The sequence below is a fragment of the Culex quinquefasciatus genome, chromosome 2, assembly GCF_015732765.1.
Source record: "Culex quinquefasciatus strain JHB chromosome 2, VPISU_Cqui_1.0_pri_paternal, whole genome shotgun sequence".
Taxonomy (NCBI): domain Eukaryota; kingdom Metazoa; phylum Arthropoda; class Insecta; order Diptera; family Culicidae; genus Culex; species Culex quinquefasciatus.
The window spans coordinates 87303328-87320645 of record NC_051862.1 but is presented as its reverse complement, the minus strand read 5'-3'; the positions used below and the strand labels follow the sequence as shown (position 1 = coordinate 87320645).

The 17318-nt window shown below is 40.6% G+C and overlaps 2 protein-coding genes across 2 annotated transcripts; one reads left to right on the top strand and one right to left on the bottom strand.

The window, feature by feature from the left end:
* The first annotated feature begins 592 nt into the window (after positions 1–592).
* LOC6043669 (WD repeat-containing protein 43) lies at positions 593–10967 on the top strand. Its single transcript, XM_038253741.1, is given in 5 exon segments — positions 593–918; positions 920–1545; positions 9590–10213; positions 10271–10420; positions 10478–10967. Coding segments are annotated over 5 exon segments (1980 nt in total). The 5' UTR covers positions 593–723; the 3' UTR covers positions 10863–10967.
* LOC6043670 (probable global transcription activator SNF2L1) lies at positions 10953–15877 on the bottom strand. The gene is given in 6 exon segments (XM_038253740.1): positions 10953–11969; positions 14143–14447; positions 14450–15003; positions 15062–15516; positions 15584–15718; positions 15777–15877. Coding segments are annotated over 5 exon segments (2190 nt in total). The 5' UTR covers positions 15677–15718; positions 15777–15877; the 3' UTR covers positions 10953–11186.
* Positions 15878–17318: the final 1441 nt, after the last annotated feature.

Sequence of the window (17318 nt, the reverse complement as noted above, 5' to 3'; positions counted from 1 at the left end):
GTGCCGTAACTATATGATAATGGTTAAGTATGTGGTAACTACATCTCTTTAGTAGTAATATAGTTTGGACTATTCCCCGATGGTTTTTGATTATGCGGGTTTCTAGTCAGAAATTTACCAACACATTCAAAGTATGTTTGCATGACAGCTGGACGTTTGTTTGCATCAGGTTTCCTATCTCTTTCCAGCATTTTTTTTGTCAAGCGACTTATAGCTGGTTTATTTGACTGACTGCCCGATATGTCAGCCAACATACTTCGCAGGGCTGTGACAGCTACAGCTCGATCATTGTTTACATCAGGACACTGTGACGAGGATTTCGTCATTTTTAAGTTAAATTATATTTTTTTCACTGGGCCCGGAAAGCCTTATTTTGTGTGCAGTTATTATTTGCACAGGTGGAGAAATTGGTGCAATGCTAGGTGCAATGTTTGTATTAAAAAAGTTTTTTTAATTTCTCAATAATAAAAAAATGCTACGTTTTTATTTCAGTGCATTTGATTTCCTTCAAACGGCTCACATCTCTATTTTGAAAATGTTTGTTTATCGTGACCCCATTCGTGAATGCTTCCCTCCGCAGACGTCACTGGCCGATTGAATTGACAGTTCTCGGCCGCCGAACATGCCGTCTTCAAAACACGCTGTTTGCAGTTCGATCGCGGTTTCAAACTAATTTTTGTTTCAAATTCAGCGAAAAATAATTGTGTAAGCAGTGCTCCCACGATGGCGGCATCGATTGCGCGTCGGTTCTCCCGCGACGGCAAGCTGTTTGCGTTCGTCAACAGCCAGGGCAAGTTCGTGACGTACGACGTCGAGAAGAGCAGCGTCGCGCAGATTTACACGCCGAACCTGCACCTGAACGTTCCGTGCACCTGCTTCACGTGGGTCCAGGTCCAGGCAGGTGGGGAGGGCAAAGTGCCAAAAGAAAAAGCGGTCCAGTAGTGGTGGCGGTGGGGCAGGTCAGACGATGGTGGCGTTCGGCACGAGTAAAGGCGGGATCGCGCTGTACAATCCGGCCACGGCCCAGATCGAGAAGAGCTTCAAGGGGGCGGGTCACACGGGGGCGATTACGGGAATCTGCAGCGAGGGGGGTGCGCTTTTCACGTCCGGGAACGATGGCAAGGTGATCGAGTGGAGTGTGGCGGATTGTGAGCAGAAAAAGGTTCACAATGTGGGCTTTGAAAAGCTGACCAGTTTGGCCGCGACTCATCAGGGGGAAACGATCCTCGCAGGTTCGAAGCAGCTTAAGCTGTGGGACACTGCGAAGGGAAAGATGGTTCGCCAGCTGGTTGGCCACACGTCCAACATTGTCCTGGTGGAGGTCGTTAATGATTTGGATGGGGCGATTTACGCGCTGACCGGGTCGACCAACGATCGGAACGTTTCGTTGTGGGCGCTGGAAGGCGATGAGAAGATTCCGGCTGGGCTGTTTGCACTGGATGATGCCCCGGAGAGTATTTCCGCGCGGATGGAGGAGAACACGCTGCATCTGCTGGTGGTGGCCAAGTCCGGGATTGCGCACTATTTTGCGAAGGATTTGAACAAGTAAGTTTTATTTTGTAGAATTGGGCGCAGAGAAATTTTCTAGGACTTTGAATATTAATTATTTTCAAACACTTTTATCTTTGACGAAACATTGTAAGTGCTTTCTCTAAGGCCAGAGATGCATTTTTGCATCATTTAATGATTTAGTTCTTCCATACAAAACTTTATACAATTTTGCCAGCCGTTCTTACAACCAGTGTTACAGACTTAATAGAGGTACCGTAAACCGGGGTGACTTTGATAGGATTTCAATTTGTTTTGGAACATTTTCGAACAGGTAAGGTTTTTCTCAAAATTATTATTTTTAAAACATGTACTGGGGTAGGCCACACAAAGTCCATGCACTATTTCAGAAAAAAAGTTTTTTCAATAATGTTTAGAAAAATATTTACGTTAAAAAATTTTAGTTTTAATTCCGGGGTGACTTTGATAGTCATAGTTTTTCTTGTTAAAATCATATTTAAGATGTTCAAACTTTATTTGTACGCTAAATGTACCATCACTAAAGTAGCTGATATAGTTTTAAGAAAAAAAAAATCAATGTTTATATTTAGTTAACTAAGTATATAAGCTTTACAGCAAAATACATATAAATTTTAGGTAAATCATGACACTTTGAGAAGTTAAAAATAATGACTTTCATCAACATTTTCTTAACTATACTTAACTAACTTTTTAAACTTGTCAAAATTTAATGAAAAGTTCTTGTTGAGGTACTTCGAACACTTCTCTACCACGGTCAGTATCAAAGTCACCCCGTTTTACGGTAGTAGTTTTTAAAGCACTTTTTAACATTAATTCTGAAAATGGACGGCCACATGTTTGGAGCAACATTTAAAAGAAACGGTAAGACTTTGCTCTTACGACCTTTCTTCACATTTAAACACGTGTAATGAAAGGCCGTAAGAGCATTTATGTGTTTCTCTAAAAGTATAGGTCAAACTAAACTTAAAAATGTTAAAATCGTCGAAAAAACACAAAGGACAATTATACGTAGAAGGGCAGTGGAAATGTAACAAAAACGGTAAAGGAGCCATTACACTACGGCAAACAAACAAACAAACTCGCACTTTTTGACAGTTTCTACGCTTTGTTTGTTTGTCGGGATTTGTAAAGCGAGTTGTGACGCTATAACCAGCACGTAATATGATGTCCTAGGCATTTGTGGAAATACAATGTACCATCCCTGAATGTCCCGGAGCACCAAAACTTATTAGCATGGTGGCTTCCAACGATTTATTGCCTAAACAAACAGGAACGTGCGCGGGGGATCCCCACGTTTCTTCCTCCCCTGTAGATTCAGAAATGTATTGTTGTTTGACCATTCGTGCTCAAACTCAATCCACTTCAACGAATCATCTTTGCGGTTAACTTTACGCAGTTGGCCTGGCCGCTTTAACGTTTGTGATGTTTCAAAGCAATCTGATGCATTGGGGCACTGCAAGTGTTAATAATGACAAGAGGATGCTAGGCGTTGATCAACCTAAGGCATTTTCCAGGATGCCCTCGAATGACTGGCTGCGCTAGGGTTAGATTAGATTAGATTTGTTTGTTTGCCTGGATTTGTGTATACAAACATCAGCCTGCATACATTTAGCCTTGTTTGCGAGTTTGCCGCAATCAAGTTTGTGAGTTTGAAAACTGGCAAACAGCGCCGTACCTAGGGGTCGGCGCAGTTGGCGACCGCCAAGGGCGCCAGCCCTTGGGGGGCGCCGAAATCGATGATAGTACAAAATTTTCATGTCAGTTATAAAATTCTCATTTGGTATTTGCAACAGAATGGGTGCCAAATTATAAAGTAGAACTATAAATAACTGATAATTTGGTTTAAATTAAAATCGTTAAAATCAATTATATGAATATTTCTACCGAAGTGTTTTTGAAAATTTATTTTTTTATTTTTTGCTCAAGTGGCAGAAAGTTCAAGGAGTTCTAAAAGAGCTTCTCAAAATGAATACAGCATTAAAGTTTGGAACATTGTATAAAGGAGTTTAAGTAATACCTTCCAGACTACAAAAATTTACAACTATATGTTATTTTAATTTGGATGTAAATCACAATCAGCCAAAAATGATGGTCATATTTCGAGCTTCTTTGAAATTGGAATTATTTTTACATTTTAGGCCGTTGCAAATATTTTTCAAAGTTTATGTCGCAAATTCGTGCATTGAAATTTGCCTACGCTGTTTTTCAAAATACTAGTGTTTTGAAATAGGAAAACTGCTTTAAATTTTCACTAATAAGACCAACATTATTTTTTTCAAGAAAAAAATATTTTACAGAGCACACAAAATGTAAACATCACTTTTTCAGTTTTAGCTTAACCGGTGTTGTTTACTTTTTTAATCGTAATGAGAAACGATTCAAACTTGTTTTTTCAGTTAAAAACAAAAAAAATATATTTTTTCAAGGTTTGAAAACATTGATATAGCTTTGCTTAAAAAAATAATTTTCTGAAACATAAAATTTAATAACACGAATTAAAAATATACCGATCAAAAAAAATCAATGCAAAATATAATTATAAATATAAAATTCTGATAAATATTCTCAAGCCTCGTATGGGCGAATCACTTTAAATGAATAAAAATTTCTTATCTTGATATTTTTGCCCAAATATTAAAATAAGTTTCATCATGAATTGCGCTGGATTTTGAATGATCTTTAATTGATTTTGACGAAATATGGTTTTGCCGCTGCATGTTGAAAAATTATACTTCGATGCCGGTTTGCTCTTTTGTACTAAGCTTGCTGGGATCTAGATAAAACAAAAGAGGACACGGGCATCGACCAATTATTTTTTTATTTTGAAGAAAGATTTTTTTCTTTTTTCTAATTGCACTAAAATGAAATCCAAAGCCAAATCAACTAATTATTTTACGAATCCGGTTAAGTTCTTTGCTTATACATTAAATTTAATACTAGATCAGATTTATACAGGCTTAGAAAAAAAGATCAAATTTGCCAACAAATTAAAGCAACATTTATAGTTCAATTCTGTGCATTTATCTGAAAAATAAATTAATAAAAAACAAAACCTAGCTTTCATTATCGTGTTATGAAATCTGAGAAAGATTCCGCCAACGCAATTCCCACAATGAATTTTTAAATCAACCTAATATTATTTAAAAATTAAACATAAAAATAAATAAATAACTGTGTTTCTGGATTTAACCATATTAAGGTCTCCAACTGCAATTATTAAATCAAAACTCATTGAAGCAATCATTGAAAATTAACCTCAATTTCAAATTTCTTGTAAATTTGGGAGGGGCGCCAAATTGATGCTTCGCCAAGGGCGCCGTGGACCCAAGGTACGGCTCTGCTGGCAAACTATCAGAAAGTAAAATTTTGTTTGTTTGTTTGCGGTAGTCTTAACGCTTCTTCACTAAAAAATATATAAAAAAAAATTAATTTTGGTATATATTTTAAGGATATAAAATGTAATCTTTTTAGAAAATAGCAGGATAGTCAAAAAAAATTACCAAACTATATTTTAAAAGGCATTTACCTTTTTAAAAAAATCTTGAAAGACTTATAGTCGAAAGTCAAATGTTCAACCAAAAAATTAAAAAAAAAACATTTCAAGTTTTCAGGTAACTGTTTTGAAAAAAAAACTCGCTGTTTTTAGTTTTTTTTACGTTGTCGCCCAATTTGCCTTGCAGGCCAAGGATGAATGATGCTGATGATACCTCTATGTTGAGTCAACTGCTTGAGGTATCGGTCAAGGCCCGTTCTTACACTGAAAATTGCGAATTGCGAATAAAATTTCATTCCGAAACAAATTGAATTTCTAATATTTGAAATATTTTCTTCTAAAAAACTAAGAATTTAAGGATTTAAGAATTTAGGAATTAAAAAATCAAGCAATTTTAGGATTTAAGAATTTGGGATTTTAAGAATCTAAGAATTTTAATTATGTTTGAGATTTTTTAGATTGTCGTTTTTTTGTTTTCAAAATTGTTTTAAATTTAATACTTTTTAGTTTTTAAATTTAGATTTTTTTTATTTTTTTTTAAGTTTTGATTATTTTAAATTTTAATTTTTTCTTTAAATGTTGAATTTTTGATTTTTTAGTTTTTTGGAGTTTTGAATTTCAGATTTTTAAAACTCTGAATTTAGAAATTTGGTTTTTTAATTACAATTTCAAAATCCGAAAAATTTAATTTGAATTTTAAAAAATTTATTAAAAAGCTATTAAAATATAAAAAAGTTTCGAATTTTTGAAATTTGAATTTTGAATGATGGAGCATTAATTTTTGAATGTTCAGATCTTTTTATTTTTCGCCAAGAATGTTTAAATTTAGAAAAAAATATTTCTACGGGTGAATCCCATCATAAATTCAAAGGCAAGTTGAATATATCCACTATAAAATTAAAAATAAATAAGGTTAAAAAAACATTACTCAAAACTCAAAAGAAATTACATATTCAGAGCGGATATATTAAGAAATGAGTTAAGTGTAGTAATAATTTTATTTAAGAAATTCTCAACCATACATTTAAAAAATAATCTCTACATAATCTTCATCTTAATTTTTGGACGGTTCGTATTAAGAAAATACAAACAAACTTTTTCAAAAAATAAAGTCTATTAATGAGAAATTGAAATTGCACTCAATGGAAAAAAGACAAATTCTCGTAATTCTTAATAATAATTTTCTTAATAACTTGAAAGTCATTCTATCTAATTATTTATCAAAATGGCCATCCGCGCGAAATCTGCGCCAAATCCTCGAAATACGCGCCGTCCGTATAACCCTGTACATACAGCCAAACACACAGACATTTGCTCAGCTGGTGATTCTGAGTCGATATGTATAAATGACGGTAGGTCTAGGAGGTTTAATTAAAAAAGTTCAGATTTTATAGCCTTTCCTTAGTAAGGTGAGGAAGGCAAAAATACAAAAATAATAAAAAAAATTTAGGCAAAGTACAACATAAACCTAGAGTTTATTTTTTTTTTCAAGAAAAGGTCAAATAAACAAAATTGTCTTTTTTTTGGCTTTTTGAGTGTTTTTGAGGTTTTTGAGTACACTCAACCCCCGGTGGTTGGTCACTTTTTCGTTTGACACTTTTTTTTTGTTTGTACCCCGTTGGTTCGTCAAAGTCAAACTAAAAATTGACGAACTGTCACTTTTTACACGGCCCTCACGAACACTATCAAAACAAACGTTTGATAGTGTGTGTGAACTCCGTGTAAAGGGGGTGTCAAACTAAAAAGTGACCCCGTTCGTTTGACAACAGTTGGTGTCAACCTATCGGGGTTTGAGTGTACTCCTGACTCAAGGTGTTTCAAAAACTAAATAAAATAGAATGTTGTTTATAGGACCTTTCAAATTAAAAAAAAAATAAAAATTAAAAAAAAAATTTCCACAAATTCGAAGAATTCAAAAGTTTTAAAATTTAACATTCTAAACATTTAATTTGAAGTTTTAATGTTTTTAAATTATAAATTTTTTAGGCTGTTTTTGTCCTTAAACATTGGATTGAAAGTTTATCTATTTTTTTTTGTTTCTAAATTGGTGGTAAATTTGGCTACTCAAGGGTATGTAGCTCATCTTAAAAGTCTTTAAAAACTGCTAATTAGGTTTTACACCGTGCCGTCATTTGACAGCTCGTGTGCACTGTTTACATGGTTTTCGTCGATTTTCAACGAATTTCCCCGAACAAAATCGACGACCGCATCGAACTGTGCAGAGTCCATGTAAACAGTGCACTCCTTTCTAACCTCCAAATCGAGTCGGCGTAAAACCTAATTAGGTTTTACGCCGACTCGATTTTGAGGTTAGAAATTTGATAGCTTGGCTGCACTGCAACCCTCTGGCACCACTGTAAATGGCTAGAACGTTTGACAGTCACCAAAACCTCGAAGAGCCCACGTAGTAGTATTAGTGAAGAGCCCACGTTGTTTATCGTGGGCTCTTCACTAATACTGCTGCGTGGGCTCTGTGAGTGTAGCAGTATTGGTGTTGTCTGTTTGTTTACACCAAATCTTCAAGAAACATCACTTTTTGTGTGTGCAAATCTGTTACGAAAAAAGGTGAGAACTGTTGCTTCCGATTGACCGGGAAGTAGTACTGGACCGGGGACTGGCCAAGTCCCGCTGTAGATCCTTCCGAACAACTCGCTACAATCTCCGGCGGGGATTAACCGACCAAGTGCAGAAACATCCGTGATTCCGGCGATTGTAGCGGAGCTGGTCTTTCCGAGCATCCTTCGATAACCTTCTCCGAGGACTGGCCCACTCCCGCTGTCGACTCACACAGGGAATCGAAGGAATCGCGTGCTTGTGTAGAATCCGACCTTTTGTGGACTCACAAGAATTTCATCGCGAAGTAGTCCGAAAAAATCTGAACTTTGAACTTGCAAAACCGTTTTTATCGCAATTTCGCGGGGCATTTATCCATAGTCTCTGGCGGATTGAGTCCTTCGGGAACTTGTGTTTGGAAATCCGTCCCGTGTCGTTATTTTTCATGGAAATCATTTCAACATTATGAAATTATGCTTTTTTTACCACGTGGTTTGTTTATTTTCAAATTTTGACAGCAAATGCGTTCTTCATATTCTTTGTTGTCTTCATGTTCGCGTCGAACATTTAGGTTTCATAAACATGGCCGGCGTGACAGAGGGCTGCTGCACTGTTTACATTTTTTGCACGTGTGTCTCTGTAAAAATAAGTGTGCGTGTGCGCTCGTGACGTGACGCTGTAAAACCTAATTGTATATTCTGAAAGTACTCCTCCACCAAAAATTTTAATTAGCAAAAGTAAGTTCATTAAAGTCTGTTTTATATTGATTTTAAATAAAGTAACATAAAAAAAATTTCTGGTATCCGCAGTGCCCGTCAACCTGTCAAACAAAAGACTACATAAACCTCGTGACGATAAAAAGCATCATGAAAAAGGCGCCATGTACATTTGGCGAAGGAAAACGAATTATAACAAAGCTTCCCCTCCAACAGGCTTGCCACAAATACAGATTTTTCAGCACAGGCCCGAAACACAAATGAATTTTTTTTTACAGTTAAAATAAATTTGAGCAGTTTTTGTTAAATTGGCCAAAAAGATAAACATTGTTAGCATCTTTTGGCATGTTCAGTTTTTGGTAAGAATATTATTCTTTAAAGTTATACTCGATTGAGTGTTTGGTATGTGCCAAAAAAATCTGTATTTGTGGCAAGCCTGCCCTCCAATGACAGCAGGGTGATATAAACGTTGGTGATTTCAAAAGAACCATTTTGTAGGCACACACATCCACACGCAAGATGAAATGTTAACTGCTTAACGAAAGCCGCCATCAATATCTTTTCACTTGCGCTAACGATTTCAAAGCACTTAAGATATGAAATTGCTTCCAACTACCGGCAACATGTTCTTTTGCCATAAAAACAACAAACACGCCAAGTCTTTTGACGTTTGACTTTTGACGACCCATTCCAATCGAAGGCTGAAGAAAACCGAGCGAGAAGCGAAGGCGAATAAAGAACAAAGGGTGGCTACCAAGACCAGCAGCAGTGTCTGTTGGAGTGATCCAGTGATGCCAGTAAACTTTCTCTATAAATGCTACTTTTCGTGAGTGTTCGCTGAAAATTTCATCACAATTGGCAGCACTAAGCAGACCCAAAAGAGCGCTGGAAGAAAAGAAGAACTAAGGCTGATAATAGGAAAATGGGCGTGGCCCAATGCATTTCAGATTAGAATAAATTTGGGAAATATTTTTATTAAATGCTTGTAAAAGGAATTGATTAACTTTTAGTAAAAGTGAAAATAAACAGAAATGTTCACAAAAAGTTGCTCTACTCGTTGGTGTACTTGGTTTTAGTAAATTTCAAGGCACACTCCACATTATCCAGCATCATTCAAACTCGACCGCTTATTAGGCTTAAAATGGGTATATTTTCCCTACCTCATGTATAAATTAGATTAAAAAAACGAACCGCCTAAAATATTCTAAATTATTCACATTAATTCTATCTTTTGATCCTGACTGGGAATGATAAAACAATTAAATTATCTAATGAAACCCCCCGCTTCCTTCCCCAGAATCAACGCCTCCAAGCCGGTCAAGCCGACGCACACGTTCGAGGTGGCGCAGGACACCAAGGGAACGGGCACCAAGGTGGTCGGCCGCCTGCCCATCTTCGCCGCCAGCCTGGAATTCTCCCCGAACCTGCCGGAAGTGCTGCTCGCGTACGGCTCCGAGCTCGGTCTCAAGTTCGAACAGCTCCAGGAGGACACGGTGCGGGGCCAGAAGCAGGTCGTGATTGTGCGCGAACCGGCCGCCTCGTTCCAGCGCAAGGAGCAGGAAGAGCTGCAGCTGAAGACGCGCACGCCGACGGTGGACAGCGCGTCGGTGGAGTTTCTGAACCCGGTCAACGCGGGCAAGAAAGCGCTCAAGACGGTGGAGATTCCGATGGAGGATCGGCTGGAGAACTTGGCGCTGACGGGGGATGGCGGGGACGGGGGGAAGTCTTCGGGGATTAGTCAGAAGAATATGGCCCATTTGCTGCTGCAGGGACTTCACAGCAAGGACGCGGAGATTCTGCGCAGCGTGTTCGGCCGGAACGAGCCGGAGCTGATTCAGCGGACGGCGGAGCGCATTCCGGCGCAGTACATCTCGGCGCTGCTGGCGGAGATTTCCACGCTGATGCAGCAGAAAACTGTGCAGTAAGTTTGAAGAGATAGATGGCAGACAGCATGTGAAAACTTCGTTTTTGTTTACAGTGTCGCAACGGCTGTTTGCTGGCTGAAGGCCCTCATCCACAGCCACACGAGCCAGCTGATGGCGCTGGGCTCGGAGAATCTGCTGGCTAACTTCAGCACCTGTCTGGGCATCATCGAGTACCGGGTGCAGCATGCCAACTCGCTGTCCAAGTAAGTGTTCAAGCGCCTAGCTTCAAGTCCAGCGCGTTAACAGCGATCCCATTACAGACTCAGTGGCCGGTTGGACCTGCTCGTGAACCAGCTGGATCGTACCGAGCGGTTGGCCAAGAATCCGGAGGAGCTGGTGAACGCGCAAGCTCTCGTCTACCACGAGGACGACGAGTCGGACGTGGATTCGGTGCTGGGGAAGGTTGGCGATGGTGGCCAGGGTGGGTCATCGTCGGTCGATGATGATTCCGATGACGTTGACGGGGACGACGATGATGATGGCGAGGCGGACGAAACGGTCGGAAGCATTCTGCGGTTGCGGAATGGAAGCATGGAAGATGATGATGATGAGGAGGAGGAGGAAGAAGCTGGAGCGGAACAAAGTGCCGAAGGATCGTCGAGTGAGGACGACGATGATGACGAAGAAATGGACGTTTCGGATTAGTGCCGGCGTGGTGAAAAGTGTGTTGTATATCTGGTGTGTACAATGAATAAAGTTAGATTGAAAATGTTTAAGAAGCACTTTTGTAGTTGATTCGATAATCTTAAACAGAATTGTATTTCATTTATAATTAAGAGTAGTACAAAGATTCCGGACGGAACTAGCTCGCAGAGCTCGACGGTGACCTTCGACACCGGTAAAATCGAACGTTACAAACAGAAGCGTAACAGAACACAAGAGTATTTTGAAACAAGGAACACGAATAAAACGAAAACTTGAACAATCATCAGGTAACTCAAATCATAGTAATACTGAACGGACTTTGTCCTAAACTTCCGGCTGCCAGTCCTTGTCGCTGTTGGTCGGCTCCGGCACCGGAATACTGTCGGCGGTATCGCTCTTGGCCAGCTTTACCACCACGTCCGTGTCCTGCTTGGGCACCCAGACCTTCTTGGCCCGGCGCGGTCTGTAGCGATAGCCGCTGGTGAGATCCAGCTCCGGTTTCGGCTTCTTCGCCGGTGGTTTGATCGCCTCGAGCGCTTCGTCCTCGGACAGCGTTCGCTTGCGGAGCGCCTTCAGGTGAATCTCCTGGCAGAGATTGCCGAGTGCTGCGCTGCGTTCGCCGCCGTCAATTTGGGCGAAGATTTCGTCGAGCTTGCCGTCGACGGCCGTCGGGTCCATGTTTTGGCCGGACTCGAGCTGCTGCCGGTGGTATTCGACCGCGTGCTGGGTGTCGGCATCGCCGAGACTCTTCTTGACGATCGCTTTGTCGAGTTGGGTTTTGCGCTGGGAGTGGCCGTACACGGCTTCGTCGACCGTGCCCAGGATGACGAAGCGGAACACGTGGACCTGCTTGAGCTGACCGATTCGGTGGGCTCGGTCCTCGGCTTGAAAGTCCGCCTGGGGGTTCCAGTCCAGGTCGTAGAAGATGACGGTGTCGGCGGTGGGCAGGTTGATGCCGAGTCCGCCGGAACGCGTTGTGATCATGAAGATGAACGTTTCCGACCCGGGGGAGTTGAACTCGTCGATCATCTGTTGGCGCGATTCCTGCGGGGTCGTGCCGGTAAGTCGTGAGTACTTGTAACCCTTCCAGACGAGATAGTCCTCGAGGGGTGTACCCCATTTGGCATAATGGACATTTGGCATAACGGGTTTTCAAGATGGACGTTTGGCATAATGGACGTTTGGCATAATTGGTCCAAGGCATCAGGGACGTTTGGCATAATGGACATTTGGCATAATGGACATTTGGCATAATTCGTTCGAAACCCATGAAGGACGTTTGGCATAATGGACGTTTGGCATAATTTTTGCTAGCTTTTTTTGTTCAATTAGTATTTATTTTTGTAAAGAATAATAATTTATAGGTTTTTCCCCTTTTTCTAAGCAGATAACTTTACTTTAAAAATGATTTTTTTCAAGAAATCTAGTATCTTTGTCATTTTCTCCCAATAGATGTGTTTTTTCCTTTTTTTTCTTAATAAAGCTTGAAAATGCAATTTTTCATAAATATAAAATGCATTTTTTTCATAAATATATTATATTGAGATTTGTCTTCTTTTGAAATATTTTGCAGCTAATTTTTTGTATTCAATTATTCCTTCTTTTATTTTAAATTCAACCTAACAAAGTGATGTAAGTTTTGCCAGTCTTTGAAATTTAGCAATAAAGATTTTATACTGTTTACCCTTTTCCCTCCTTTTTCAAATTCAACCTAAAGAATGTATGTACATTTTGCTCTTCTTTAACGAAATTTTTTAAATTTAAATTTTTTAAAGCAATTTGCTCTTCTTTTATTTTAAAGCTAAAATAAGGTAAAATCTCTAAAAAATTCGCAGCTTGTTTTTTCAAAATTTTCAATCATTGTTTCTATGCAATGTTTTCTTCTTTAATATTCATCCTTAATAAGGGATGTACATTTTTCTTTCTCTAAATATTTGACAAATGAGTTATGAAATTTTCCTTCTTTTATTTCAAATTGGCAGTTGTCCCTTCTTTAAGATTAGTATTGAATAAATAAAAGAAGGGAAAATTCCATAAACAACTTTATTTTTCACCTACCTCTCTTAAAATAAACCAACAGAGAAAAAATGTGCAGAAATTATATAAATGTTTAAAGACAACATCTATAAGAGAATATCCCTTCTTCAAGTTAAATATAAAAAATGATGGGAAAATTGAATAAAAAAACTTAATTGCAAAATATTTCAAGAAAAGCAACATCGACATCCATTCACCCAAAATACAGGATCGAGAGTATAATTCCATCAAAATTTATAGAGAGCTCAATGCTAAACTCGATAGAATAATGGTACCAACTCACACCTGCAAAACAATTAATTTAATTAATTAATACTGTTTCAATCTGCAACAAGAGTCATACATCGAAATCTGACTACTCTTGTGTCACCAAGCTGCTGTGACCAAGGCAGTTTAGTCATTGAGTTAGTCTATTAAAGGTCTCTGGTTCAGTTCCCGTAGAGAACACTTTTTGTTTTGAAGGATGAACTTTTTCTTGAAAATGGACTCGAGGGCATAATTCTCTCGGTCATCTAGAACTGTGTTCTCTGTGTCTGTGAATCTTTCCGCTAGTCTCGTGTCGGATGAGTGCTGCCCAGTTCTGGGGTTTCTTTAGATTAAATTCGAAAAAGAAGGGAAAATGTGAATTTATTTAGAGATTTCCTTCTTCAAGTAAAATTTTGATCAAAAGAAGGGAAAATTGCATTATAAAAGCTCAATTGTCGAAAATTTGAAGAGGTTTTCTCATCATGAATTTCATATAAAAGGGAAAATTTCATTTAAAAAATTACTGCTAATTATATTGAAAGGGGAAAAATCTTAAGCTAACAAGATATATTTTCTTCTTTATACTAATTATTTAATAAAAATATCAAAATTTCATTGAAAAGATTTATTGTGAATTATTCAAAAAGGAAAGAATTGAATATTGGGGAAAAAATATAGAGATACCTATTTTTTTATAGAAAAAAATGATAATCTCTTAAAGTAATATGAAAAAGGTAAAAAATATACATTTTCGTTCGTGAAAATGACATAAAAAAACAAGCTAGTAATAATTATGCCAAACGTCCATTATGCCAAACGTCCTTGATGGTTTTTGAACGAATTATGCCAAACGTCCATTATGCCAAATGTCCATTATGCCAAACGTCCCTGATGTCTTGGACCAATTATGCCAAACGTCCATTATGCCAAACGTCCATCTTGAAAACCCGTTATGCCAAATGTCCATTATGCCAAATGGGGTACACCCGTCCTCGAGGATGTTGAGCATCAGGACGAACTGAGAGAAAAGCAGCACGCGTGAGCCACGTGCCTTCAGCCTGGTCAGCAGCTTGTCCAGAACGATCATCCGAGAGCACGAGTCGACCAGGTGTTGACCGAGCGAGTTGGAGTCCGGGTCTGCCGGCGGAATCATGTACGGATGGATGGTGATCTCTCGCAGGTACACAAACAGCATGCCCATTGTCATGCCGACGTAGGTCCCGTCTCCTTTGAGCAGCGGAACGTCCCGGCAGAGTACCCGCTTGGACCAGTACCGTTGAGTGCGCGTTTGCGGCATAAAAGCGTTGTCTTCATCTTGGGCAGCAAGCCAGCCTCGACGTCGGCCTTGATCCGGCGCAGCATGATCGGTTCCAGGATCGATTTCAGCCTGACGGCCCGCTCGTGGTTCGGATCGATGCAGTCTTCCATCTTGAACCACGAGTCGAAATCGTCCGCGTTCTGGAAGAACTCCGGCAGCAGCAAGTTCAGCAACGCCCACAACTCGTGAAGGTTGTTGTTGACGGGCGTTCCGGTGAGAAACAGCATGTTCCGGTGAGTGAGCTGTCGCATGAACCGCGCCAGCCGGGTATGCTCGTTCTTGCTGCGCTGAGCCTCGTCCAGAATCACGTACTGATAGTTGATCTGTTTGAACTTGTTAAACGACGATACGAAAAAGTCGTAATTCGTAACGACCACGTCCCACTTGTTCGAGGCAAGATTTTCGAAGAACGCTTTCTTGTCCGGCTTGTAGCAGTGACCTCGCAGGATGCGCAATTCCGGCAGAAAACGCGCAAACTCTCGCATCCAGTTGTCGATCGTCGTCAGCGGAACAATCACAATGTGCTTCCCTTTAATGTTCCTGGAAGAATCAGAACCTAATCAAAATCCCCTCAACAAACTCCAAACGCAACACTCACTTGTGATTCTTCAAATAGCCCAGAATCGAAATGCTCTGCAGCGTCTTTCCCAGGCCCATCTCGTCCGCCAAAATCCCGTTGATTCCCCGCTCGTACAACGAAATCAACCAGTTCAAGCCCTGAACCTGGTACGGCCTCATCACCCCGTTCTTGATAAACGGCGGCGACTCCGTAAAATAAGGCAACGCCTCAACCTCCGCCTCCTCCTTGTTCCGGCTTACGTGCCGCCTGGTCCGCTTCTTCTCGCCGTTGTTATTGTTCTCATCCAACGGGGCCAACGGCTTCCTGGCAGGCGCCTTCGGCTCCCCGTTGCGTCGCTCCTTGATAAACTCGTTAAACACGGAAAACTGCGTCTCCAGAAACGCTAACCGATTTAACCGATCGCGCTCCAGGCCATCCCGGTACTCGCGTTCCTCCTCCGTTTCAAACGCCACCGCAGAAACATCGCCGGGGTCCTGCAAAAAGAAACAAGCCATGAAGGGTGCAATCGAAGCAAGCGCCGCGCCGAAACTCCTCTCTTACTTGAAGTTGTGAAATACCGATCAAGGTAGGCTCGCTGACGGCCGGGGCCGGGTCGATGACCGCCGGAACGTTCGGACTGTCGGTGGAGTTCATACTCACGGAAAACCGCTTTTTGAAGGCTACGAAACTGTAAAGCTTTTTTAAACATTAAAAATCAGTGTTAAAAAGTCGTACAACAACAAAAATAACAAACAGTTTTTCACCAGACGACGCAGACGACGAAAACGCACATGAAAACGAGCACGATGTGACCTGTCCGCGGGCAGATGGTCAAACTGGTTTTGAGCAAAAATTGCGCGCGCCTTCTGCGATCACGCGAGCTTTGGCCAAAAGGATTTGAAAGCTTTTGTTAACAGTAGCGGCTCCACGCGTGGGGGGAGAGCTTTTGCACTCTTGTTGTAAAATCATCACGTTTTCCCAAGTAACCACCCAGCACTAAAAGAAATCATAAATTGCCTGCTCAACAGCATTGAAAAGCATATAAGTCATAAAACAACTAAACTCAATACATATCAGCTCTAGGACAAATGCTCTAAATGAAGCTGAAATAGAGCTCATTTGATGCTGTCACTGGCAACACTGCAACACAATATTTCATCAAACTGGCAACACGTGGTTTTTTCGTGTAAGAGCGAAAGAGAAAGCACCATGAAATAAAACCAAATATATTTCCTACTCTTTCATCCGTTCAACCAAAATAAATCGAGCCAGGAGCAAAATTCAGACAGCTTGGAAGAAATATCTTTGAGTGAAGAAATTGTACGCTGTTTTCACCATAGTACGGTATGCTGATCGGAAGGAACGCGGTCAAGAAATGTTGCGTGTTTTTTTCGTGACCCCCCCAAGAAAAGTTGACAGTTCGGTATGAGCGCGATTGACGGTGTGCGCGCTTGACGTTCTTTCGAGGAAAAAATTAAAAGATTAAAAATATTCAAAAGTTAAAATTAAATAGATTAAACATAGACTAATAAAAGACTACACAGTGGACTCTGAACTATGACTCAACCTTTTTATGACCCCTCGGCAGGACCGGTTCACTGTCAAAAATGACGGATCGATATGTCATCAACTGGCAGCTCTGACTTTGACATGACATTTTGCGCAATGTTATTGTTTATGTTTTTGTTTTGATTCAAACGGAACAAGTTCCGGATGAGGACGATGATTACTAGAGTGAACCATCGTCCGGGGGGAATCTCGAGGGTGGTCGAATTTCTAGCGATTCACATTCCGCGTGTCTGCTGAAAGATGGACGCGCCTCGCTAGAAGGTCATTCCGGGATTTTGCAACAAGCAGCTCCCGATCGATTTCGGACTTTCAGTCATATCCTCCCAGAAAACGATCACGTGAACACCGTCGGGTTTGCCAAGCGGGCCGCCTCCGGTTAATACCGCTGGGGCAAAACCGACTTCCTCCAACCCGGAATCTTCGCCCTGAGAGGCTAGAAAGTTCTTGGAGACGCTATCTAGACCTCGACGTACTGCACCTACTTTAAAAACCTCAACACGGCCAAGATCTTTGCCCCTAGCTTTTCCCTTAACTGCCAACTTGGCATTCCCAATCCCAGCGATAACGTCATCAAATGAAAATTTGTCCCCGAACCAATTTTATCGACAAAGAGTACGACCTCCCCTTGCACCGATATGGGCGAGCTGTACGCGGGGGCAACAACTGGAACTGGCAACGAGGAAGACGATCAACCTTCCGCTCAGATTGTCAGCAAGCAGGGACAGGG